Source organism: Nerophis ophidion, linkage group LG23 (genome assembly GCF_033978795.1).
Source record: "Nerophis ophidion isolate RoL-2023_Sa linkage group LG23, RoL_Noph_v1.0, whole genome shotgun sequence".
In the NCBI taxonomy this organism is placed as follows: domain Eukaryota; kingdom Metazoa; phylum Chordata; class Actinopteri; order Syngnathiformes; family Syngnathidae; genus Nerophis; species Nerophis ophidion.
Window position 1 is genome coordinate 28,930,526 of NC_084633.1, and position 26,194 is coordinate 28,956,719.

At 41.2% G+C, this 26,194-nt stretch overlaps 2 protein-coding genes across 15 annotated transcripts in view; one reads left to right on the forward strand and one right to left on the reverse strand.

Annotated features, from left to right (window-relative positions):
- Positions 1-26,194, forward strand: part of nfixb (nuclear factor I/Xb) — a 535,801-nt gene that overhangs the window by 355,521 nt on the left and 154,086 nt on the right. The gene's annotated exons all lie outside the window — the stretch shown is intronic.
- On the reverse strand, positions 9,550-11,669 carry LOC133541877 (uncharacterized). Of its 3 annotated transcripts, none has more exons than XM_061885596.1 (3): positions 10,830-11,669; positions 10,635-10,744; positions 9,550-10,485 (listed from the first exon to the last, which is right to left on the reverse strand). In XM_061885596.1, exons 1-3 carry the CDS (start codon positions 10,975-10,977, stop codon positions 10,402-10,404), a joined length of 342 nt encoding a protein of 113 aa, XP_061741580.1. In that variant the 5' UTR covers positions 10,978-11,669; the 3' UTR covers positions 9,550-10,401. The 3 variants fall into 3 exon arrangements, with proteins under 3 accessions (XP_061741580.1, XP_061741579.1, XP_061741578.1); XM_061885595.1 differs by having other exon boundaries at positions 10,593-10,744; XM_061885594.1 differs by having other exon boundaries at positions 10,573-10,744.

The window sequence follows — 26,194 nt, forward strand, 5'->3', positions numbered from 1 at the left end:
AAGAAGAAAGAATTATAAAACCTGAGTTGGAAAGACTTTTCAGATTGCACCAATAACAACAACACTCGGGCCAGTTTCTAAAGAGAGCTTTAGCAGCCGTTTCTTAGTCTCTTCCCCTTTCGTACGCCGTCCTTTGCTTGACGTACCCCCTCAACGATATTTTTTTTCCATTTTATCTTACGATCCCAGCGAGGTTACTGTTGGTGAGATACTTCCTGCAGTAAATTGTCCTTCAGTGTGTAAGTGCTTACTGACATCACCTGGGGAGTAGTCAATCAGCACCGGATTCTGTGAACAGCTCGGTAAAACACTTTTTTTTTTTCTCAACCCACCCGACAATGGACAAGTTAGTCACCCATGCGTGACAAACTCATGGTTGCGAAACACTGGTATTGGCATTGGATCGATTTGGCTCAAGTTAGATCGGACAAAGAGGAAGTGAAGAGTACTGGGTGTAGCACAGTAATAGCGTACAAGTAATCAACTTTCCTTTTTCCAGTCAAGTTGGTGCATTAGAACAGTTTGTCCTGGGGAGGTGTCACAGGATTATATTGTTTACTCTACTCCTGAGGGCTCAGGGCCTTCAGAACTAGGAAAACCACCCAGGAGTAAACATTTAACTTCACATGTCCATATCACTGCAACCAGTGACCCATGAACGATGCGTTGCGAGGAGCATATACAGAAATATATCTCCTCAAATGTGTTAAAAGAGACCATATGACCCACAGGTTTGCTCCGGTAGATGGATATTTGGCGTTCTCTTGTTTTGACATCTGTCCTGTATCTCGTGGGATGAATCGTAAAAAGCGAAAATCTTCCTCCCTGCTAGGTTTTTATTTTAATGCATTTGTTGGAAGGGAGGGAAAAAAACAGTCCTTGCCTGTAGGACGTGGTGTGCTGGTCACGTGAAATTCCATCTCCAGAATAGATTGTATAGCTCTCGTCTTCCAAACCCCACATCACAGCCGGTTGTTCTGCCGATTTATCTAAACGTTCTTGAGATTTTCTGAGCCCTGACCGAGGAGATGATGGCTGATACAGATGTGGGGCTCATAAACGCAGAGAAAGGAGGAATGACAGATCACGTCCACAGGGTCTTGATGACAGCACCAGACAGTCATTGGGAGCAATAGAAAGAAACCAGCAACGTTGTTTAGGTGCAGATGACTGACATGTTAGTGTCATTTGTTATCTGTACTGTGCTGCCTTGGCATATTTGCACATCTGCGAATACTTTAAACTTCTCCAGCATCTGTCCAGGCCACAATGGTGCTGTTGTCAGTTGTACTTGATGAATGTAAGAGCAAAAACTATGAACAATGTTTTCCGGGAGCCGAATATATGGAAGTTCCTGTGAGGAGAATGCGTGTTGTCCTTTCCTCAAATTTCTCTGGGAGGACCGTTAGATCACATGTTTGCATCGGTGGAGCAATTTTTGTTCAGCCCTTCTCAGTTTTTATAAGTTACCTACTGCCTAGGATGAAATGATCCATTTTAATAGCTACGGCAGTAGCATATAGCATATAGCAGTTAGCATTCCATGACCCACAATGCACTTCTGCCATGACCCTCCCCCGCCCAAATCTTATTGGTTGACGTGTGTGTGACGATTGCTGACGTGTGTGTGACGATTGCTGACATTTTCTTTGTCTCTTCCACGAATGAGATAAATAATATTATTTGATATTTTACGGTAATGTGTCTCCCGACTGGCCTGGGAACGTCTCGGGATCCCCCGGGAAGAGCGAGACGAAGTGGCTGGGGAGAGGGAAGTCTGGCCTTCCCTGCTTGGGCTGCTGCCCCCGCGACCCGACCTCGGATAAGCGGAAGAAGATGGATGGATGGATGGATGGTGTTAATAATTTCACACATAAGTCGCTCCGGAGTATATGTCGCACCCCCGGCCAAACTATGAAAAAAAAACTGTGACTTATAGTTCGAAAAGTACGGTACTTGTCAAAGCCCAGTTAAAAGAAAGGCTAGATGCTGTGATGTGCGTGTGTAAAATAGTGGGCGGGAAAAACAGTATAAGAATTCCGTATAATGACAAAAAGGTTTTCCAGCATGACCAAATAAGGCAGGGGTCGGGAACCTTTTTGGCTGAGAGAGCCAAAAAGCCAAATATTTCAAAAAGTATTTCCGTAAGAGCCAAATAATATTTTTCTTAACACTGAACACAACTAAACGTGTGCATTTTTAAGTAAGACCAACATTTCTAGGGTATAAGAGGTCTCTTATTCTTTGTAATAACATTGTTATTCTGAAGCTAACTGTGGAGGGGGCGTGGCCTCCAGGCCTGCAGCAAACTGGGGTATGCCAGGACAGGCCTCGAAATCAGCGACGGGTGCGAACTGGTGTGCCAGGACAGGCCTCGAAATCAGCGACGGGTGCGTAGATGGTCCACCTGGGCCTTGATATCTAATCACCTGTCGCTCCTTTATAAGCAGCAGCCAGTAGGAGAGACGGGGTTGGGACTGGAGCCAGAGCGCGAGCGAGAACGAAAGACAAAAATACATTTGCTGGACACCAACTGAGAGACCTATTGAAAAATAAAATAATATTGTACCCTGAAACAGGCTCTCATTACGGTGCTTGGTGGTCTGAAGAACCCCCAGAAGGGCAAGCCCCACACTAACCAATAATAAATAAATAACTTCTTACCATTACACAACTTCTTGAACAGGTGCGGTAGAAAAAGGATGGATGGAATAAAAATGCATGAGAATGTTTTATATATTGAACATTATTTTTAACACTGTGATTACAAGTGGAATCATTCATTACTTATCATGTTAAGCAATGTCAGCTCAGATTTATCCGAGAGCCAGATGCAGTCATCAAAAGAGCCACACCTGGCTCGCGAGCCATAGGTTCCCTACCCCTGAAATAAGGGATCAGATTACTTTGAAATCTAAAGACTACAAATGTGGCTCGAAGAGCCTTCAAAACTTCTAAACTCGAGTCCGTCTTTTGTCCGTCGGCTCAGAGTGGAACCTCTGCCGTCTGACACAACGCCACATTGATCTCCTGACAGCGCAGCAACATAACCCAACATCTCATTTTACCTGCCGTCACACAGCACAGCCTCTCTGCCTTCCTCAGTCCCTTTTGTTGACTGGCGTCCACTTGGAGGGCCGCCAGTGACACGGACAGTGTGACTGATCTACACCATTTAGCCACCCCTCCTAGAACCGAAGCCCCTTGGTCTTCACTCCCCCCCCCCCCTCTATCCTTCCTGCCGACAGCGCTGTAATCCACAGTGTTGGTATAATTCAATCTCTGGTGCCAGTGGGAATACAGTCCTGGTTTCATTGTGCTGTTTAATGGGCATAGCAACCGACTGGGTTACATGGCTGCGAGGCCATGTGGGTGCCGTTTTGGGGGATGGCTCAGTGGGGAATTCACAGCCTTAAACAATCACAGTTTGCTTTTGGACTTGATTTAAGACATTGCGTCATGTTTCGCCGCACAGAATCATGATAATTAGTTATTGCTTTAATGTTGTTTTTTTGCCCTGAAATCAAAGGCAGAAAAAAGCTGGTTTCTATGGTAGACGTTCAAAAATATTGCGACTGAGTCACTAAGTCAGTCGTGTCCCTGGGTTTTCACTCAGTCCTGTTACCCTTACCTCTTCTGAAAAAGGTGGAATATTCCACAAGCCGCATGGTCTGGAGCATGGGTGTCAAACTCTGGCCCGCGGGCCAAATTTGGCCCTTGAGGCATGATGAAATTAACAATAGCCGGTATTATACAGCGGCGGTGCATTCCTGCTAATACTCATACTTGCCAACCCTCCCGATTTTCCCGGACTCCCAAATTTCAGTGCCCCTCCCGAAAACCTCACGGGCCAATCATTCTCCCGAATTTCACCCGATTTCCACCCGGACGACAATATTGGGTGCGTGCCTTAACGGCACTACCTTTAACGTCCTCTACAACCTGTCGTCACGTCTGTTTTTCCTACATAGAAATAGCGTGCCAACCCAGTCACACAATATATGCGTTTTTTACACACACACGCACACAAGTGAATGCAAGGCGTACGTGTTCAACAGCCGTACAGGTCACACTGAGGGTGGCCGTATAAACAACTTTAACACTGTTACAAATAAGTGCCACACTGTGAACCCACACCAAACAAGAATAACAAACACATTTCAGAAGAACATCCACACCGTAACACAACATAAACACAGCAGAACAAATACCCAGAACCCTTTGCAGCACTAACTCTTCCGGGACACTACAATATACCCCCCCCCCCCCCCCCCCCCCCCCACCAGCAATAATTAACGTTTTATTCATGCACTTTCTCTTGCCACTTCAAAGCTTGAATGTTTGATTAATTTATTATTGTTATTTCATTTGCAAATGTATTTTTAGCCTGTGGAATTATTATATATTTTTTTATATATTTACCTCAGAGTGCTGCAAATAAAAAAGAGGCATTCAATTTTTATTTAAATTTTATTTGATATGCAATTGATTATTAATTATTATTATTTAAAACTCGATTTTACATAAATGATAAATAAATGGGTTGTACTTGTATAGCGCTTTTCTACCTTCAAGGTACTCAAAGCGCTTTGACACTACTTCCACATTTACCCATTCACACACACATTCACACACTGATGGAGGGAGCTGCCATGCAAGGCGCCAACCAGCACCCATCAGGAGCAAGGGTGAAGTGTCTTGCTCAGGACACAACGGACGTGACGAGGTTGGTACTAGGTGGGATTTGAACCAGGGGCCCTCGGGTTGCGCACGGCCACTCTCCCACTGCGCCATGCCGTCCCTATAACTATAACGTTATATAAGCCTTGCATGTTCAATATTCAATGCAAAACTTGTTTGGGTCCCTATTGAAAGGTTAATTTGTTCAACCTTGGCGCGCGGCTTTGTTCAGTTTTAAATTTTGGCCCACTCTGTATTTGAGTTTGACACCCCGGGTCTGGAGGATGTTGCGTCATTCAGATCGTCTGCCGGCCATAGGAAGGCCAAAATAATTTAGTCATTTTCGCTGCGTAACCTACGATAAAACGTATATTAGAAAAAAAATCCATCAGATAATATTTGTTTGATATAACTAAAACTATTTATTTCAACTACCTCGAACACTGAAGAAATAGCAACTGTTGACTGTTTCAGTGTCCTAAAATTTGATTTTACCACTAAATATCATTACTCCATACCCCAGCTATACTTTACCTTTAATTTCCCGAAAGAAAAAAATAAATCAAATACAATTCTTTCTTAAGTCGTGGTCCTGGGTTTTCACACAGTCCTGTTACCCTTACCTCTTCTAGAAAATGTGGAATATTCCACAAGCCGCATGGTCCGAAAGAAGTTGCGTCATTCAGATTCCCTGCCGGTCATGTGCGGGCCAATTTTTAAAAATTTAAAAAAAAAATATCAGATCATATTTCCAAAATTCTTTACCATGGTGAGGTCTAAAATTTCACCGCAGTCCTGTTTCCAAAATTATTTTTTGATGGTTTTTATTTTAAAATACATTGTACATATTGAATCTCTGTAATGTGCTTCGTGTCAACTTGCTTTTAGAAAAAATGGCCAAAAAAACATAGCCATATGGCTATACTTCATATATTTGATATTATGTGCTAAAAACTCACTTCTGCTATTTTCCGTCCTGTTGCACAAATTAGTCAATTTGTCTGCGTAACCTTCGATAAAATGTATATTGGAAAAAAAATCTAATAGATAATATTTGTTGAATATAATTAAAATGATTTATTTCAACTACCTTGAACACTGGGAAAAAATAGCATCTGTTGACTGTTTCAGAGTCCTAAAATTATATTTTACCAATAAATATCATTACTCCATATCCCAGCTGTACTTTACTTTTAATTTACTGAAAAAAAAAAAAAAATCAAATACAATTCTTTCTTAAGTCGTGGCCCTAGGTTCTCACTCAGTCCTGTTACCCTTACCTCTTCTGAAAAATTGGAATATTCCACAAGGTGCATGGTCCGAAGGAAGTTGTCATATAGACCCCCCCTTTTTTTTTAGAATACATTTTAACGTGGTGGGGTCTAAAATTTCAGCGCAGTCCTGTTTCCAAATTTACTTGTTGATGTTTTTGGTTTTTTTTTTTTTTTAAATACATTGTATATATTGAATCTCTATAATGTGCTTAGTGTCAACTTGTTTTTAGAAAAAATGCCATATGGCTATACTTCATATATTTAATATCCTGTGCTAAAAACTCACTTCTGCTACTTTCAGTCCTATTACGTAAATTAGTCAATTTGGCTGCGTAACCTAGGATAAAATGTATATTGGAAACAAAATCTATTAGATAATATTTGTTTTATATAACTAAAATGATTTATTTCAACTACTTTGAACAATGAAAAAATAGCATCTGTTTCAGAGTCCTAAAATTAGATTCGACCAATAAGTATCATTACTCCATATCACAGCTATAGTTTACGTTTAGTTTACTGAAAAAAAAAAGACAGACAAATACAACTCACACTTAAGTCGTGTCCCTGAGTTTTCACTGAGTCCTGTTCTCTTACCTTTTCTGAAAAATGTGGAATATTCCACAAGCCGCATAGTCCGCAGGAAGTTGCGTCATTCAATCCATCCATCCATCCATTTTCTTGTCCCCAAAAGGGACAAGCGGTTTTACCTTGGTGGAGTTTAATATTTCAGCGCAGTCCTGTTTCCAAAATTATTAGATGATATTTAAAAAAACAAAAAAACATGTTATACGTTGAATCTGTAATGTGCTTAGTGTCAACTTGCTTTTAGAAAAAATGCCATGTGGCTATACTTCATATATTTGATATCCTAACTTACTCCTGCTACTTTCAGTCCTGTTACGCAAATTAGTCACTGAACAAGTGAAGACCAAGTCTTTAAGATATTTTCTTGGATTTTCAAATTCTATTTGAGTTTTGTCTCTCTTAGAATTAAAAATGTCGAGCAAAGCGAGACCAGCTTGCCAGTAAATAAAATGAAATTTTAAAAATAGAGGCAGCTCACTGGTAAGTGCTGCTATTTGAGCTATTTTTAGAACAGGCCAGTGGGCTACTCATCTGGTCCTTACGGGCTACCTGGTGCCCGCGGGCATCGCGTTGGTGACCCCTGTCCTACACCTTTCAGCTACTCTAAGCTGTTGTCCTTTTTAAAGATCACAAACAAAATGTGGTTCACATGGTCAGACATGGCCTTGCATCATGCATTGTGATGACGACGCGCCTGATCCCCCGCCGCACACATTTCCCATTCGTACATGCAGCGCTCATATAACAAGCAGCCTCAAAAAAGAGGGCGGTATAGCTTGGTTGGTAATGCGGCCGTGCCAGCAACTTGAGGGTTCCAGGTTCGATCCCGGCCTCAGCCATCGTAGTCACTGCCCTTGTGTCCTTAGGCAAGACACTTTACCCACCTGCTCCCAGTGCCACCCACACTGATTTAAATGTACTTAGATATTGGGTTTCACTATGTAAAGCGCTTTGAGTCACTAGAGAAAAGCGCTATATAATTAATTTCATTTCAAAGAACATGTCGATTTTTGTGAAAAATAGAGTTGGATCTGTATTCAGATATTTAGGCATGTATCTTTCTGCCGTTTGGGAGATCCGGGTGGACAGATGATTATTCAGACCGGTTTTGTCTTTCCATTTGAATTCATGTTTTTGGCCGGCAGAATAAAGTTTTTCCTGCGAGTCACATCTCTGCAGAAAAGTGAAAGAGTGAGAGAGTGCGCGTGTGCCTCGAACAGAACTGTAGTGTTGAAGAGACTCCGCCCCCTTTTCCTTTTCCACCACTCCATCCATCCTCTCACACCTACTTCACTTCATTTCCTCTCCTTTCCTCCTTTCACCAGATCCCAAACTTCATTTTGTTCAAATGTCTTCACTCTCCCTCCCCAGCTTGTGTTTGTCATCCCCCCCCTCCGATTTTCAATTACAGTAATATGTAACATCAGGCCGGGTGAGATTTAGGACTTTACCTTACATAACCCCGGGATTTAGCTGCAGGGTTTTAAGGCCTCTCTGAGCTGCTGAGCTGGGGGCAATCGGGCCTCTTGAAAATATTTTCAAATGGCTGAAATCCCCAATGGGCCTATGATCATGCAGGGGCCGTGATGCATCGCAAGCATCGTTATTTTTGTTTTAGTATGGAAACGTATCCATTCCCTTCAGTTGCGGTTTTATTACAACTGAGTCGGTGAAACTCCAGTCCTTGTTGAGGAGCCGACTTGAGAGTCAGGGAAGCTTGAGTCTGCATCAACCCGTGAGCCACTGATACCCGCGTCTTTGTCAACCCATGAGCCATTGAAACGCCAGTTGAGTAACTGTGAGTCAGTGAAACTTGCGTCTTCATTAAGTACACTCGAGTCACAAAACTCTGGTTGAGCCATTGAAACCCCAGTTTTTGTGTGTACCAGTAAGTCAGTCAAACTTGCGGCTTCATTGAGTACTCACAGCCCGTGATTCACTTAAACCTGAGCCATTGTCAGCTTGTAAGTCAGTGAAACTTGAATCTTGGTAGACCTGTGAGTCCCTGAAACTTGAGTCTTTATTGAATACCCGCAGCTCACGAGTCTGGGAAACTTGAGTCTTCGTCAACCTATGAGTCGTTAAAACTCGAGTCTTAGTCAAGCCGGTGAATCATTGAAACTCAAGTCTTTGTCAACCTGAGAGTCAGTGAAACTTGAATCTTCATTGAGTACCCACAGCCCCTGATTCATTGAAACTCGAGTCATTGTCAACCTGTAAGTCACCGAAAATCATGTCTTTGTCAACCTGAGAGTCACTGAAACTTGAATCTTCATTGAGTACCCACAGCCCGTGATTCACTGAAATTCTAGTTATTTTCAACCTGTAAGTCAGTGACACTTGAGTTTTTGTCAACCTTTGAGTCAATGGAACTTGAATCTTCATTGAGTACCCATATCCGTGATTCACTGAAACTCAAGTCTTTGTCAACCCGTGAGTCACTGAAACTTGAATCTTCATTGATTACCCACAGCCCGTGATTCATTGAAACTTGAGTCATTGTCAACCTGTAAGTCAGTGAAACTCGAGTCTTTGTCAACCCGTAAGTCAGTGGAACTCAAATCTTTATTGAGTACCCATAGCCGTGATTAACTGAAACTCACGTCTTTGTCAACTTGAGAGTCAGTGAATCGTGAATCTTCATTGAGAACCCACAGCCTGTGATTCACTGAAACTCGAGTCATTCGCAACCTGTAAGTCAGTGAAACTCGAGTCTTTGTCAACCCGTGAGTCAGTGGAACTTGAATCTTCATTGAGTACCCATAGGGCTGGGTGATACGGCCTTTTTTTAATACCTCGATATTTTCAGGCCATATCGCGATATACGATATATATTACGATATTTTGCCTTGGCCTTGAATGAACACTTGACACATAATCACAGCAGTATGATGATTCTATGTGTCTACATTAAAACGTTCTTCATCATACTGCATTCATATATGCTACTTTTAAACTTTCATGCAGAGAGTGAAATCACAACTAAGTCAATTGACTAAAAGTGTATTTATTAAACAGTTACTAAGCAGTGGCACAAACATTCATGTCATTTCCAAAACAGAAAGTGCAAAATTGTCAGGGATATTTTAAGTGTCAAATAAAAATGAGCTGCATAATAGGAAATCAAATAGTATTCATCCTTCACTATGTGGTAGGTTACTCCAGACGTTATGAAATTCTCTTCATTCTCTAGCGATTGACTTTTCAAACGATGCTACATATTAGCAGTAATGCTACTTTTTATAGCAACGCTTGTCCCACACTTGACAAATTAAGGTTGTCTGTTCTCGACATATTCCCACTTGAAGCTGAACCACCGCCAGACGATGGACCCCCTGCTGTGTTATTGGGAATTAAGTCTTCCTTCATTTGTTACCAGATCCGCACCTTCTTTCTCTCGTATTAACACTCGTACGGCTACGTTAGCGTCACAGCTAATGTTACCCAGTCTGCTACCTCTCTGCTGGGCGAGGGCGTATACGTAGGTGACGTATGACGTGACAGTATGTGACGGGTGTAAGTTTGTGCGCCTGCTTGTCTGTGAGAAGGAGAGACAGGAAAGAGTGAGAAGAAACCGCAGCTAAAAGCAACTGCGTGAGAACGTATACCCGAATATTACGATATAGTCATTTTCTATATCGCACAGAGACAAACCCATATCTGTGATTTGCTGAAACTCAAGTCTTTGTCAACACGTGAGTCAGTGAAACTTGAATCTCCATTGAGTACACATAGCCGTGATTCACTTAAACTCGAGTTTTTGTCAACTTTTGAGTAGGGTTGGGTATCGTTTGAATTCGAACGATTCCGATTCTTTGTTTCGATTCCGATTCCTGACGATTCTCGATTCCGATTCTTCTTATACCATGCCGGGATCAATGTGTTTGCCAGGTAGTCCCTGGAAGGTGGTATGTATTTTGGGTTGAGAGTTTTCACCATATCCCTGCAAACATAAACAAACATGTAATGTTGCTGTTACTGTTTAGCCCAGTATCAATTAGCTTAGCTCTCACGTTATTGCTTAACTAACCCAAATGTTGGAGATTCCACCTCTGAAAAGGGATGCAGTCTTTTGACTATGTGTGCAGTGACCTTTCCGTGGCACTCTTCCGTCTGTGGCACCGACATCTTCCCCATTGCCGTTATGGTGAACGGAGTACGCTGAGCACATCGCGGAGCCTGGCTAGCAGGTTGTAAATTGTCTATGAAAAAATATGCGGGCTAATTTGTTAGCTGCCTCAACGTTGGCGCAAAATTCATTTATTGCATATATATTGTTTTACTTACCGGATTCGGACTGCAGTGCATTCACCGAAGTTCCAGACTGGGCGTCGGAGCCGGAGCCAGAGGAAGAGACAGAAGACGGTCGTCGCAGCGCGTCGAAGACGGGACACGCATTTATTTGTACTCCATGAACTCGGAGGTGCTTCATCATGTTCGACGTGCACCCACCTAAGCACTAAACAGTCCTGTCGCACGTGTTACATTTTGCCGATATTTCTTTTTTTTTTTTTTGTAAAATAAAGCCACACTTCCGACCGCCGACGCCCGCTATCCACGCTTTACTGACTCGCTCGGCTATGCTAACACTTCCGGCGGTGGGCGCTTCTTCGTTGGTGTTCAGCGGCTTTGTCACGCCAAATTTCTTCCCTCCTACAACAACCTTCCCCCCCATTTACTTCCGGGGTCATGATTAATACAGACGTTTTGTCAACGTTATATTATACAAATATAACGCTATATTATAAAAATACAGACGTTTTGTTAACGCTGCATTATAAAAAAAAATTAAAAAACAATTTACAAACACAAACTATGGGATGACGCATTTACTTCCGGGGTCATGTTTCCTCTTAGAAATAAAAAAGTGAAGGATGATGATGAAGAATCAAGTCCATTATCGTGTTCATATTTGGACGATAGAGAAAAAGCCATCAATCTGTCCATCCTTTCCGTGTCCGGCCCAGGTAAGGTTCCCCGTGTTGGGTCAAATTAAGCCGCAGGCTCCACGCCTGGTGGTGCCCTTCCGTCAATTCCTTTAAGTTTCAGCTTTGCAACCATACTCCCCCCGGAACCCAAAGACTTTGGTTTCCCGGACATAAATCATCATAAGGTTCAGAGAATCTGGAGAAATCACTCCACGTAAGCCGCATGGCCGGAAATGGGGGGGAGAAGGTTTTTGTAGGGAGAAGAAATTTGGCGTGACAGCTTCTTCTTCCGGTTGGCGGACTTATTCTTTTTTTCCGGTCGGCGGACTGGGTATCGAAACTAGGAATCGAAATTTAAAATTTTGAACGATTCCGGGAGAATCGGAAAGTTAGTCCCGGTTCCAATCGATACTCGATACCCAACCCTACTTGTGAGTCAGTGAAATTCAAGTCTTCATCAAGCACCCATGAGTCGGTAAATTCCCGGTTTGAGCGAACTGACTTGTCGAGTCAGGCAGGGGTGGAGAAGGGGCCTCATCTATAAAGCTTGTCAGAATGTTGCTTTCTTTTAGATCCGCTCATATAGTTACACACATTCCGTTAAAGTAACAGTTGAACAATTAATGATGCTAACTGGTTTCCTTTGTTAATTTAGCTCGTGCTAACAGGGTTGACGAAGTGATTGAGTTGAGGGAGACAAGCAGCGTGATTCCCCAATCAGAAATAACTTGCGAGTTCTGACTCGGTCATAACATAATTAGCACACATGCCGATCTGATTAGCTTTTCTATTTCGTCACAGGGCGAGACTTTTGTTTTGAAGTGCAAGTATGTGCATGTTGCAGTATTATACTGTGCTTTTATTTGTGTGCGTCTTTCTCTCGGCACACATACCAGGTTTTTTTTTTTCCCCTACATCGAATATGATATGACTTTATTCAACTGCAAAAATGTTGAAGGAGGGGTTCTGGCCTGGGCCCCCGGATCACATCACCCTCTCAAGCCTGGTTTGTATTCCTCCCCCGGGCGAGCCAAATAGACTCGTAGTAAATTACAAATAAAAAACTACTTTGTCTTACTTTTTTGATGTGATCCGGCGAGGGAAGTGCATCGCAGAGAAGAGTTTCAGAGACGGAGCCGTAACTTCAAGAGATAGCGGAGTTAAAACGAAACCAGATGGAGGTAAAGTGTGTCAGGGTGTGACTTTGGCATGGCGAGAAGCAGACGCCATATTGCCAAAAGTATTTGGGCACCTATCCAAATGATGAGAATCAGGTGTCCTAATCACTTGGCCCGGCCACAGGTGTATAAAATCAAGCACTTAGACATGGAGACCGTTTCTACAAACGTGTGAAAGAATTAGCCTCTCTCAGTGATTTCCAGCATGGGATTGTGACAGGATGAAATTTCCTCGCTCCTAAATATTCCAAAGTCAACTTTTGGGTTTATTAAAAGAAAATGGAAGAGTTTGGGAACAACAGCAACTCAGCCACCAAGTGGTAGGCCACGTAAACTGACAGAGAGGGGTCAGCGAATGCCAAAGTGCATAGTGCAGAGAGGTCGCCGACTTTTGCACAGTCAGTTGCTACGGAGCTCCAAACTTTATGTGACCTTCCAATTAGCCCACGTACAGTACGCAGAGAGCTTCATGGAATGGGTTCCCATGGCCGAGCAGCTGCATCTAAGCCCATCCATCACCAAGTCCGATGCAAAGCGTTGGATGCAGTGGTGTAAAGCACATAGCCACTGGACTCTAGAGCAGTGGAAACCTGTTCTCTGGAGTGATCACACTTTTCTACCTGGCAATCTGATGGACGAGTCTGTGTTTGCCAGGAGAACGGTACATTACAAACTGCATTATGCCCAGTGTGAAATTTGATGGAGGAGGAATTATGGTATGGGGTTGTTTTTCAGGAATTGGGCTTGGTCCCTTAGTTCCAGTGAAAGGAACTTTGAATGCTCCAGGATACCAAAACATTTTGAACGCTCCCAACCTTGTGGGAACAGTTTGGAGCGAGCCCCATCCTCTTCCGACAAGACTGTGCACCATTGCACAAAGCAAGGTCCATAAAGACATGAATGACAGAGTCTGGTGTGGATGAACTTGACTGGCTTGCACAGAGTCCTGACCTGAACTCGATAGAACACCTTTGGGATGAACTAGAACAGAAACTGAGAGACAGGCCTTCTCCACCAACAACAGTGTGTGACCTCACCATTGCGCTTTTGGAAGAATGGTAGAAAATTTGGTCGAATTTAAGAAGCCTTCCCAGAAGAGTTGAAGCTGTAATCGCTGCATACTGATCCCTATGGGTTAGGAATGGGATGGCACTTCAAGTTCATATGTGAGTCAAGGCAGGTGGCCAAATACTTTTGGCATTATAGTGTATGTGGGAGGAGCCAACGCTGGCTTTTTACAGGCTGCGTGGTTTCGACGGGGTTATGGCTGGGTTCTGTGGAAAAGCCGACTTCCTCAGCGTCTTAGGGGCACATTTTTAATTTCTCTTGCGCGCCTTGTCCTGAGCTGGGGGGGCATGGGAGGGGGGAGAGAAAGTTTTAAGATGTAAAGCCGCAAGGATTAGGAGACAACACGGGAGGCAGGGACAGGATGAGCCCCCACGGGGTCGAGGAGACCGCACATGACCGTTTTGCTCGTCAATTTTAGACATTGAACACGGGGCTTTGCACCGACCTCGCCATGTCTCTTCTTACTGCACACGCAATGGACGGATGAGGAAGGGATGAGGAGAAGATGAAGGCGATGATTAGATTGAGGAAGCCGAGGGTGTACTGGCAAAAACTTGATGCGGACTTATAGGTGTTGCTAAAATGAGGATGAAGACCCAGTACATTCATGGTTACCTTTCTCTTTGAAATCGATACTGTATCAATTCTCGCTACTTGAGACTCAATACTAGCACCAATTGTTGGTATTGTGTGTATTTATGTGTTGATTAATGTTTTAAATTAATAATAAAATAGAATCTTTAGCATAATCCGATTAGCATAACAGTGGGATGATAATAACTGCTGTCCAGTTGATATATATTTTGGCTTCTGACCCTTCTCATTTGCAAGTATTACGTGGTAGACTTTGCTTCGTGTTCCAATTCTCAGACTTAAGACCAGGCCTGGGCAGTTATTTTGACTCGGGGGACAAATTTAGAGAAAAAAATGTGTCTGGGGGCCGGTATATCTATTTTTAGGAAAACTAATACAAAACCTCACAATAAAGTCTAATTGAATGCTAAAAATGTTGTGACAAAAATTGATTTTTTTTTTTCTATGAATGATAAAACCTTGAATATTGAGAACATATGATCAACATATTTTACAATCAGGCCAAATGCCACAAACACAGTGCAATATGAACGTGAAGGGTAAAAAAAAAAACATAAAACATCTACAATCTGATATATGTCATATCACTAAGCTTTAGTACTTTCTTGTAAAAATCCCCTTCCACGTCTGTCCCTGACACCCACATTTCAGGCTGGCCCCTTTGGAAACACTCTGTGGAAACACTCCCCACCCACACTGCTTGGTGCCTTGTCTGACCTGCTGTGACGTAGACTACCATAGTAACTAGTAGGGTTGTACGGTATACGGGTATCAGTATAGTACCGCGATACTAATTAATCATATTTGGTACTATACCGCCTCTGAAAAGTACCGGTCCGCCACACTTTAAGATTTTTTTGTTAAAATAAGTCCAATTATGCAATTTTTTGTGGTCCCCATTATTTGGAATAGTATCAAAATACAGAAAAGTATCAAAATAATATCGGTATCAGGACAACATTAGTCACTAAAATATCATGCAAAAACGCAGATTCCAACCATTGAAATATGTTGTATAGTTCAAGACTTATGGTCATTTGAAAACATCACTGCACATCATAATGGCAGCTACACTTTTTATCTTAAAGATCTAAAAAAAAATATTTGGGAATGTCTGGTTGGCCAGATTGAAAAGCTTAACGAGCCGCATGTGGCCTCCGGGCCTTAATTTGACCAGGTCTGCGTTAGACGGTCAGTAGTGTACATGCTACGGTATGGTTTTTATAAGGGAGTATTCTTTGCCATTAAGCGGAATCCAGTCATTTTTTTAGCCCCAAAAAGTGTTTATACTGTAAGTATTGTCTAAGTTTGATTTTGTGTTTATTTCCAGTTTCTCTATTCAAAAAGGGCTAGGAAGAAGCAGAACTTATTTAATTTTACCCCTGTTCCTTTACATAGTGGTTGCAAAAACTTGTGTTCACTTCCTGTTCTCGATTTATTCACAATATACTCCATAAATAATAACATTAAAAATAAATGAATAATAATAATTGAAGTAAGTTACATTTCATATGGTGAGATAAGTAAGAATATGTAGAAAATGAATGGATTGATGAGATAAATTCAGAATGTTTATCGTGGTTCTTCGTCTTTATACTTTTATAAACACTTTAAGTTTGAAGAGTTTCTCGAAGTGGATCATATTAGTACATTGTTTGATTGCTTTGCTTAATCCATTGTACTTCATACACACCAGCTGTTTGATTGCAATGTGTATCTTGGTTGTAGTTTTTCTTACCAAATTTGGAGGTGTTGAAATCGCCATGTAAAATGGCTATTGCTTATCAGTCATCATCATCATCGGCGGTCACTCGAACGAGTATGACGTTGCTCCAGGTAGGGGTGTATCCCTTTATAGAGGATGCTTGTCGGTGACTTAGTTTAGCGTGGGGAGACTGGTGCACAGACAGTCACCACATGATCCTTGACAGAATCGGGTCAGGGTCCAGTGGCATGGAGTCCAAAACGACTGGGGACCCTTTTCTGCTGCAGCCTTCTTCTGCCATCGCAGCCGTTGCGGTAGTTCTTAAATCTACCGTCTTCCGCCTGCTCCACCGTTGAAGTCTTCACCGTATCCCTGGCTAGGGAGCAGTCAGGTACTAGGCCTTTGCCAACGGCCACCTGGGGTAACAGTAGTAAAGGGGTTAACCTCCTAGTGCTAAGACCCCATAGAGGAGCCTCCACTGCCGGATACCCTATAACGTCATGCCCAGGACACTGTTTATCAGTAGTAGCATTGTGAAGCCAACGTAAATTAGTGCATTTTGAAAAGTGGAACCTTACTGTACGTTCAAACACTTTATTTCAGACAATGCGCATTGGCTTTGTTGGCATGGAAAATTGCAAGATTGCCGAATTGCAGTCTGACTGAGTTTGCTTTGAGGGCTGCGTGAGGGTTTTGTTGCCTACCAAGTGTTTGAGCCGGGCCTCGTCTGCAACCAGACGTGACGTTACGTGCATCAAAGGTATCAAAATATGGCCTTGTTTCATTTTAGGCAAATTCTTAGGCGGTAGTACCAAGGGAATTTGGTTGGTGTCTGTAAAAGTACCAAATTTGGTACGCATCCCTAAACAACTATGTGGTTCTCAACTACTTTCTAATATGCACCCCTTAGGATTTCTTAACCATTCTTGGGCCGCGAGAACCCCCAAGGGGCCCCCAAAAAAAAACAGTTTTTCAGCTGTGGGCCGCAGCGGAACTCATTTGTAATACACTTTTTCACCACTAGTGGCAGTACCTACAATCTTAAACAAAGAAAAGAAAAGTTAAAGATAAAGTACCAATGATTGTCACACACACACTGGGTGTGGCGAAATTATTCTCTGCATTTGACCCATCACCCCTGATCACCCCCTGGGAGTTGAGGGGAGCAGTGAGCAGCAGCAGTGGCCGCGCCCGGGAATAATTTTTGGTGATTTAACCCCCAATTCCAACCCTTGATGCTGATTGCCAAGCAGGGAGGTAATGTGTCCCGTTTTTATCGTCTTTGGTATGACTCACCTGGACATTGAACTCACAACCTACCGATCTCAAGGCGGACACTCTAGCTACTAGGCCACTGAGTACGAAGTCTGGAGCTGAAATTATAGAGAAGTTTCTAAAGCGCAAAAATTATGACTAAAGTGCTGATGCTGTATTTTCATTTGCACTTCAATTTTTTGACACTTAAGTGAAGAAACTTTAATTCAATCGTGTATTCAAATTTCTTTAATATTTATTTCAGCATGATATAAATAAATGTTAAAAAAAATTCTCAGTTATTTATGCGTCCCTTCTTATGCGGTATATTAGGTTAGTACTTATTTTGCTAATCTTATTAAATACATAATTATTTTTGTGATTGACACATGAATTTATGTCAACTGTAAGATCAAGAGTAAGATTATTAATTCAGTGTTAATATTCCACTCCGTGGTGGAAAAATGTGGGCCCCTAGGTTAAAAAGGTTAAGAACCCCTGCCTGAGAAAACAAATTTTATTCACGCGCCCCTAAATTGAAATGCTATTTAGCACCTGATGAACGTTATATGGAGACAATGCTGACGAAACAAATCCATGTCAGCTAATCAACAAATTTAGCTGAACTGCACCAATTTTGTCAAGAGGAGTGGTCAAAAATTCAAGCAGAAACTTGTGGATGGCTACCAAAAGCACCTTTTTGCAGTGAAACTTGCAAAGGGACATGTAACCAAATATTAACATTGCGGTATGTATACTTTTGACCCAGCAGATTTGCTCACATTTTAAGTCAGGGGTGTCCAAAGTGCAGCCCGGGGGCCATTTGCGGGCTGCAGCTAATCGTTTACTGGCCCGCCACACATTGTGCAAAAATTTCAAAATTCTCAGTATTGCAAAAGTACAAAAAAAAATTTTAAAAATGGAATGAGGCGAAATCTATTGAGAATAATTGGCAATGTTGACACCAACATGTCTTCCTATGAGGAAGCAGTGCCTGGGGAATCTGTGGTGGACTCTCCTATTTCTGGGGCTGAAGTCGCTGAGGTAGTTAAAAAGCTCCTCGGTGGCAAGGCCCCAGGGGTGGACGAGATCCGCCCGGAGTTCCTTAAGGCTCTGGATGCTGTGGGGCTGTCTTGGTTAACAAGACTTTGCAGCATCGCGTGGACATCGGGGGCGGTACCTCTGGATTGGCAGACCGGGGTGGTGGTTCCTCTCTTTAAGAAGGGGGACCGGAGGGTGTGTTCCAACTATCGTGGGATCACACTCCTCAGCCTTCCCGGTAAGGTTTATTCAGGTGTACTGGAGAGGAGGCTACGTCGGATAGTCGAACCTCGGATTCAGGAGGAACAGTGTGGTTTTTGTCCTGGTCGTAGAACTGTGGACCAGCTCTATACTCTCGGCAGGGTTCTTGAGGGTGCATGGGAGTTTGCCCAACCAGTCTACATGTGCTTTGTAGACTTGGAGAAGGCATTCGACCGTGTCCCTCGGGAAGTCCTGTGGGGAGTGCTCAGAGAGTATGGGGTATCGGACTGTCTTATTGTGGCGGTCCGTTCCCTGTACGATCAGTGCCAGAGCTTGGTCCGCATTGCCGGCAGTAAGTCGAACACGTTTCCAGTGAGGGTTGGACTCCGCCAAGGCTGTCCTTTGTCACCGATTCTGTTCATAACTTTTATGGACAGAATTTCTAGGCGCAGTCAAGGCGTTGAGGGGTTCCGGTTTGGTAACCGCAGGATTAGGTCTCTGCTTTTTGCAGATGATGTGGTCCTGATGGCTTCATCTGACCGGGATCTTCAGCTCTCGCTGGATCGGTTCGCAGCCGAGTGTGAAGCGACCGGAATGAGAATCAGCACCTCCAAGTCCGAGTCCATGGTTCTCGCCCGGAAAAGGGTGGAATGCCATCTCCGGGTTGGGGAGGAGACCCTGCCCCAAGTGGAGGAGTTCAAATACCTAGGAGTCTTGTTCACGAGTGAGGGAAGAGTGGATCGTGAGATCGACAGGCGGATTGGTGCGGCGTCTTCAGTAATGCGGACGTTGTACCGATCCGTTGTGGTGAAGAAGGAGCTGAGCCGGAAGGCAAAGCTCTCAATTTACCGGTCGATCTACGTTCCCATCCTCACCTATGGTCATGAGCTTTGGGTCATGACCGAAAGGATAAGATCACGGGTACAAGCGGCCGAAATGAGTTTCCTCCGCCGTGTGGCGGGGCTCTCCCTTAGAGATAGGGTGAGAAGCTCTGCCATCCGGGAGGAACTCAAAGTAAAGCCACTGCTCCTCCACATCGAGAGGAGCCAGATGAGGTGGTTCGGGCATCTGGTCAGGATGCCACCCGAACGCCTCCCTAGGGAGGTGTTTAGGGCACGTCCAACCGGTAGGAGGCTACGGGGAAGACCCAGGACACGTTGGGAAGACTATGTCTCCCGGCTGGCCTGGGAACGCCTCGGGATCCCCCGGGAAGAGCTAGACGAAGTGGCTGGGGAGAGGGAAGTCTGGGTTTCCCTGCTGAGGCTGTTGCCCCCGCGACCCGACCTCGGATAAGCGGAAGATGATGGATGGATGGATGGATGGACACAAAGCTGCCATGCAGGCAGTTGTTTGTTCCTTTTGTCTTTATTTTCTTTTTTTTCCATTGCTCAAAAAAAAGGACAAAATAATCCATGTTATAATGAATTATTACTTAAAAAATATCACTTTAAAATGTTTTGTGTGGAAAAAATATTGCATATGTTGTGTGGTTGCCATATAAAAACATCAAACTTTTGACAAAAGAGCATAAAACAAACAAAATAATAGTTCAAACTTAAGATCGACATGTATCGGAAGTTGATCTTGAAATTTAAGTGTTAAAAGTAAAAAAAAAAAAAAATAATAAAAATGTATCACTTTATGAGTGGGGAACCTTTCGGATCTCAAATATATTTAGTAGGATTTTATTTAACTTCTTACTGTGATTACTCAAAAATATTAAATGTTTAAAATCAATAGTGTCCTGCATTATTTATCTTTGAGGGCTTTAATTGCTAAATAAAGGAACTCTCCTGAAGGAATCAATAAAGTACTATCTATCTATCTAACTATCTATCCATCCAAATACTGCATATTTCAGTTTTACTATAAAAAACAAAGTTGTCTTTGACAGAAAAAGCATAAAAACGTATTTGTTTTACTTTATATCAACCTCAAGTTGATATGGAGATTTACTGTAAGCATTACATTTAAAAAAATAATAATATTTTGACTTATTTTTAACATTTTAGTGACTAAGACCCTGTATGCTCCCCAGGAGCCCTAAGGATTTAAAAAAAAAATCCATATATTTTGTTATGGTTTGAAATGAAAAATATCAAATTGCCTCAGCATGCTTAAATTTTTCCGTGTGCGGCACTCTGTGGAAAAAGTTTGGACACCTCTGTTTTATGTAGACCCATAATAAATTCATAAAACAACTAAACTTCATGAATGTTTTTTGTGACTAATAAGTATGTGCTCCAATCACTCTATCACAAACAAATAAGACTTGTAGAAAGTAGGGCTGGGCGATATGGCCTTTTATTAATATCTCGATATTTTTAGGCCATGTCATGATACACGATATATATCTCCATATTTTGCCTTAGCCTTGAATGAACACTTGATGCATATAATCACAGTAGTATGATGATTCTCTGTGTCTACATTAAAACATTCTTGTTCATACTGCATTAATATATGCTCATTTTAAACTTTCATGCAGAGAGGGAAATCACAACTAAGTTAATTTACCAAAAGTGTATTTATTAAACAGTTATTAAGCAGTGGCACAAATATTCATGTCATTTCCAAAACAGAAAGTGCAAGATTGTCAGAGACATTTTAAAACAAGCTATTAATGCACTTTTGTGCATGATGTCACTAAGATGACATATCAAAACAACACTGAATTAAAGTGCATTTTTTGTAAAGAATGCCACTGAAATAGTTTAAAACAAATAAAGTGCACTTTTGTGCATGATGTCACACAAGAAACTTCAATAAGTGTCAAATAAAAATAAGCTGCTTAATAGGAAATCAAATCGCTATGTGGTAGGTTACTGCGGACGTTATCTCCTTATGTTGTCCACTATTTTTTTCATACGGTGTTGATCTGGAAATAGTTGCTTGGGCGTTTTGTTGGTGTGGCACCGGCCGAGATGTTGACATGCGGAGTTTCAAGCACTCTTCATTCTCTAGTGGATGACTTTTCAAATGATGCTACATTAGCAGTGCTGTAAGTATTGTGCAGGAAAAACAACATGTGTCTTTTTGTGATGCGAAGAAGAAGACGTTTAGGTCCTTCACTGTTGTTCTTTGTTTGCCGTGTGGTGTCATGGACTCACCGTGCAGGCTGCAGTGTGTTGCACGACTCTGATGTCACCTTGTTTACAACGCCGCGCTCGCCGTCCCGCCAACCCGCCGTGCTTTGAAACAAAAAAGCACATGAGTCGTGCTGGAGTGATGGCGGAGAAGTGGCTTAAGATTTCTTTGCAATTAAGTTGTCACACTGACTGAGCTAACCCCCCCCCCCCCCCCCCCCCCCCCTGCTTTCTATTTTTCGGCTCGTTTTACTGACGTTCCGATGTTTTAACAGGCCTTTTTGAAACCGACTGCAGCTGCGGACCAGGGTAAAGGCGTACAGTAGGGGAAAGAGGTAGTTAGAGAGGGCGGGAAAGTGAAGGAGCGGGAACTGAATCATGAAATGAGGACCATATTTCCAAACTGTACTAAAATGGGAACTTTCCATTTTTCTAACGAGGCTCTGCAATTTTTTTTTTTTTCCCTTCATTTTGCTCCGTTTATCCCTGGACCTGCCGTTGGAGTGCTGGGTGCAGCTGTTGGACAGTAGTTGTCTGTTTGTTTGTCTCTGCCCATCTCTCCCCCTCCCGCCACTCCAACACTCCCACTCTGCCTTTAGCTCATGTAAACTTTGCTTTTCGTCATGCTTTTTTCCACTGCAGGCATCTCTGCTTTTGATTAGTTTCACACACACACACACACACACACACACACACACACACGTTCTTGTATTTCCTACCTTCTTGAGACCTCCGAAAACTTTAGGACCACCCTTTCTAGATATAGAAAGATTTGTATATACAACATTAATAATATATACATACTATGCAAATAAAAATAAAAAAAATTTTGAAAAATGAGTTGGAATTTCACAAGAAAAGGGTCACAATTTCACGAGAAAAACTTGGAATTTTGGCAGTATTATAATAAAAGTCGTCATTTTACTCGACGCGAGTCAAAATTTGAAAAGAAAAACTGAACATTTCTGCAATGTTATGATACAAGTTGGAATGTTATTTAAAAACAGTTGCAGTTTTACAAGAACAGCTTAACATTTTGGCAAATTTATGGAAAGAATCGTATATTTACTCGACAAAAGTCACAATTTTATAAGAAAACTTAAAATTCTTGGCAATATAATAATGATCGAAAATGATGAGAAAAATCATAATTTCAATCAAAAAAATGTCACTGTTTTACAAGAACAAACAAATTCGCCATATTGTGATAAAAGTCAGAATTTTATATGACAAATGTCCCCTTTTTGCGCTAAAAAGTAATAATTTTGCATAAAAAAGTAATAATTTTATGAGAAAATATTGGAATATTAGTGAAACAGAAAGAACATGATACATTTTTCCAAATTTTCTAAGAAAGAAGTTGACACATTGTGAGAAAAATACTGCTTTTATTTAATTTATTTATTTTTTGTTTGTAATTGTTTTTTAATCTTCATTATTTACTTCAAGTTATTACAATATGTCTCTATATACATATATATATATATATATTTTTTTTTAATCAGTTTTGGCCAAAGGGGGCGCATTTCAATTTCTTACACACACTTGTTATTACATATGTTAACCAGAGGGGGAGCAGTTTTAAAACTGACACACAGTCAATGTGAAAATTTTTTGGGAACCACCTTAATTTTGATAGATTTCACCACCAGGGGTGCAAATAAGACATTTTCTTTTAGATGCAATGGTTTTCTGTATTGGGACCTTTATTGTTTACCTGTCCTCATATGGAAGGTACTTTTCCTTGTTGATGTCTCAAGAAGGGAAAAAATACAAGAACACACTCACACATGGACACACATGCACACAAAATCACACTCACACTCTCTTGTATTACCTTCTTGAGACCTCTGAAAAATGCCTACCTCTTTAGGCCCACCATTTCTAGATACATAATGATTTGTATTAGCTACAATAATAATACATACATACTATGTAAATATATAAAAAAAACTTGTTGTGAAAAATTAGTTGGAATTTCACAAGAAAAAGGTCACAATTTTACGAGAACAACTTGGAATTTTGGCAGTATTATGATAAAAGTAATCATTTTACTCGACGCAAGTCAAAATGTGACAAGAGAAACTGAACATTTGTGCAATGTTATGATACAAGTTGGAATTCTACTCAATAACAGTTGCAGTTTTACTAGAACATCTTAACATTTTGGCAATTTTATGAAGAGTCAAAATTTTACTCGACAAAAGTCACAATTTTATAAGAAAACTTTAAAATGTTGGTAATATCATAATAATGATCAGAATTTTACTTTGCAAAATCATGACAAAAATCATTATTTTACTCAAAACAATTTCACTGTTTTACAAGAACAAAAAAAGAAATTGGCAATATTGTGATAAAAGTCAGAATTTTATATGACAAATGTCAACAATTTGCATTAAAACTCATAATTTTACGTAAAAACGTAACAATTTAATGAAAAAATACTGCAATATTACAGAAACAGAAAGAGTATGAGAAATTTTATAAGATAAAAGTCGACACATTGTGAGAGACTGATTTTAGTTATTTTTTTATTTATTGTTTGTAATTGACTTTTAATCTTCATTATTTACTTCAATATATTACAGTATGTCTCTATATACATATATATATATATATATTTTTTAAATTAATTTCGGCCAAAGAGGGCACATTTCAATTTCTTCCACACACTTATTACATATGTTGACCAGAGGGGGAGCACTTAAAATTTTCACACACACTTGGTATTTCATATGTTGACCAGAGGGGGAGCACTTTTAAAACCGACACACAATCAGTTTGAAAAATCCCTCCTTTTTGGGACCACCCTAATTCTGATAGATTTCACCACCAGGGGTGCAAATGAGACATTCTCTATTAGATGCAATGCTTTTCTGTATTGGGACCATGATTGTTCACCGGTCCTCATATGGAAGGTACTTTTCCTTCTTGATGTCTCAAGAAGGGTAGAAATACAAGAACACACACACACTCACACACACACACAGCATATCCCCCAACTCTGACAGAGAGGCCATTTGATTTCGCTCCCCCCTTATGTTCTTTTAAAAGAGTTTGTTTAGGCCACGCAGCTCTGCAAAAATTTGCAAATGTTTAATTTTTCCACCAAGAGCGACTTATAACCAAAAAACTAAATATAGTGCCAGCGTATCGTCCCATCACGGTTTTATACAATGAAAGACTTTTACACCGAGGAGTCCCAACCAACTTGTACTCGGCCTGTCCCTATACCAATATTTTGGTACCGGTGCCAAAATGTATTTCGATACTTTTCTAAATAAATTGTAGCTGAGATAGGCGCCAGCGCCCCCGCGACCCCAAAAGTGAATAAGCGGTAGAAAATGGATGGATGGATAATAATCACTTATTCTCCTGTGGTTTGATACTTTACATTAGTTTTGGATGATACCACAAATTTGGATATCGATCTGATACCAAGTAGTTACAGGATCCTACATTGGTTCTATTCAAAGTCCTCATGTGTCCAGGGACGTATTTCCTGAGATTATAAACATAGTATTTTTTTTAAACAAAAAAAGATTTTGTGATTATAAAAAATATTGATGTAATCATTGTAGTATCTACTACGTACTCTCTTGTACTTGGTATCATTACAGTGGATGTTAGGTGTAGCTCCAACCATGGCGTTTGTTTCATTGTCCAGCAGCGTACAATCACAGAGTACTTACAAGCAGACACAGTGTGTAGACAGAAAAGGGAAAATGGACGCAGTTTGGCCTAAAAATTAAATATAAAGGTGAAGTTATAACACTGAAACTCCCTCAGGAAGAGTTGCTTTAAGACATACAGTAACGAGCTAACTAGTGGCTAATGTACATACGCAGTCGGCATCTTTTTAGCTACTTCTGAATCACTAATCCTCGCCTCCACGGCGACAAATAATGTAAGCTTCTTACCTGTACATTATCACTGCAGGACAAGGAATAGCTAAACATGCTTCACTACACACCGTAGGAGGATGCAATAGTTCCAGTAACTCTTGACAATAGAAATACACCAAAATCAAAAGTCCGCTGTAGACAAGGCTGGTTCTTCGAAAATACAAAAAAGGGCAAATTCTAAAGGGAGAAGTCTGGCTCCCTGGTTCTTAGTTTTCTGGAAATGTGGCATAATTTAGCGTAACAACAGTCAAGTAAAAGTTAAAAGTAGTCCAAGTAATAACTTGAGTCAGAGTACAGTCTGAGTATTCAGTTAAGAACTACTCAAGTACCGAATAACTGGTGAGTCACTGAATGTATTTAGTTGCTATTTTTAATAGTACACACACTTTGTGTATTTAGGTTTGTGTTGTTGATAGACAGAGAGACCTTACTACAACATGTATTACAAAAGACGCACATTACCCAGCAGGCACAAGACATTGAAACAGCTTTGAGAACTTGTTGAATTAGGTCCTGACCTTGAGCAACTCAAACATAACGTTGAAACAACAGGCTTTTTGATGACATTTATTCAATGTCAGTTTGTGACCTTGATCTGACCATTGAATTTTGTTCATTTCCCAGCCAATACAACATTGAAACAACATGCTTTTTGACGACATTTATTCAATGTCAGGCTTTGACTATGA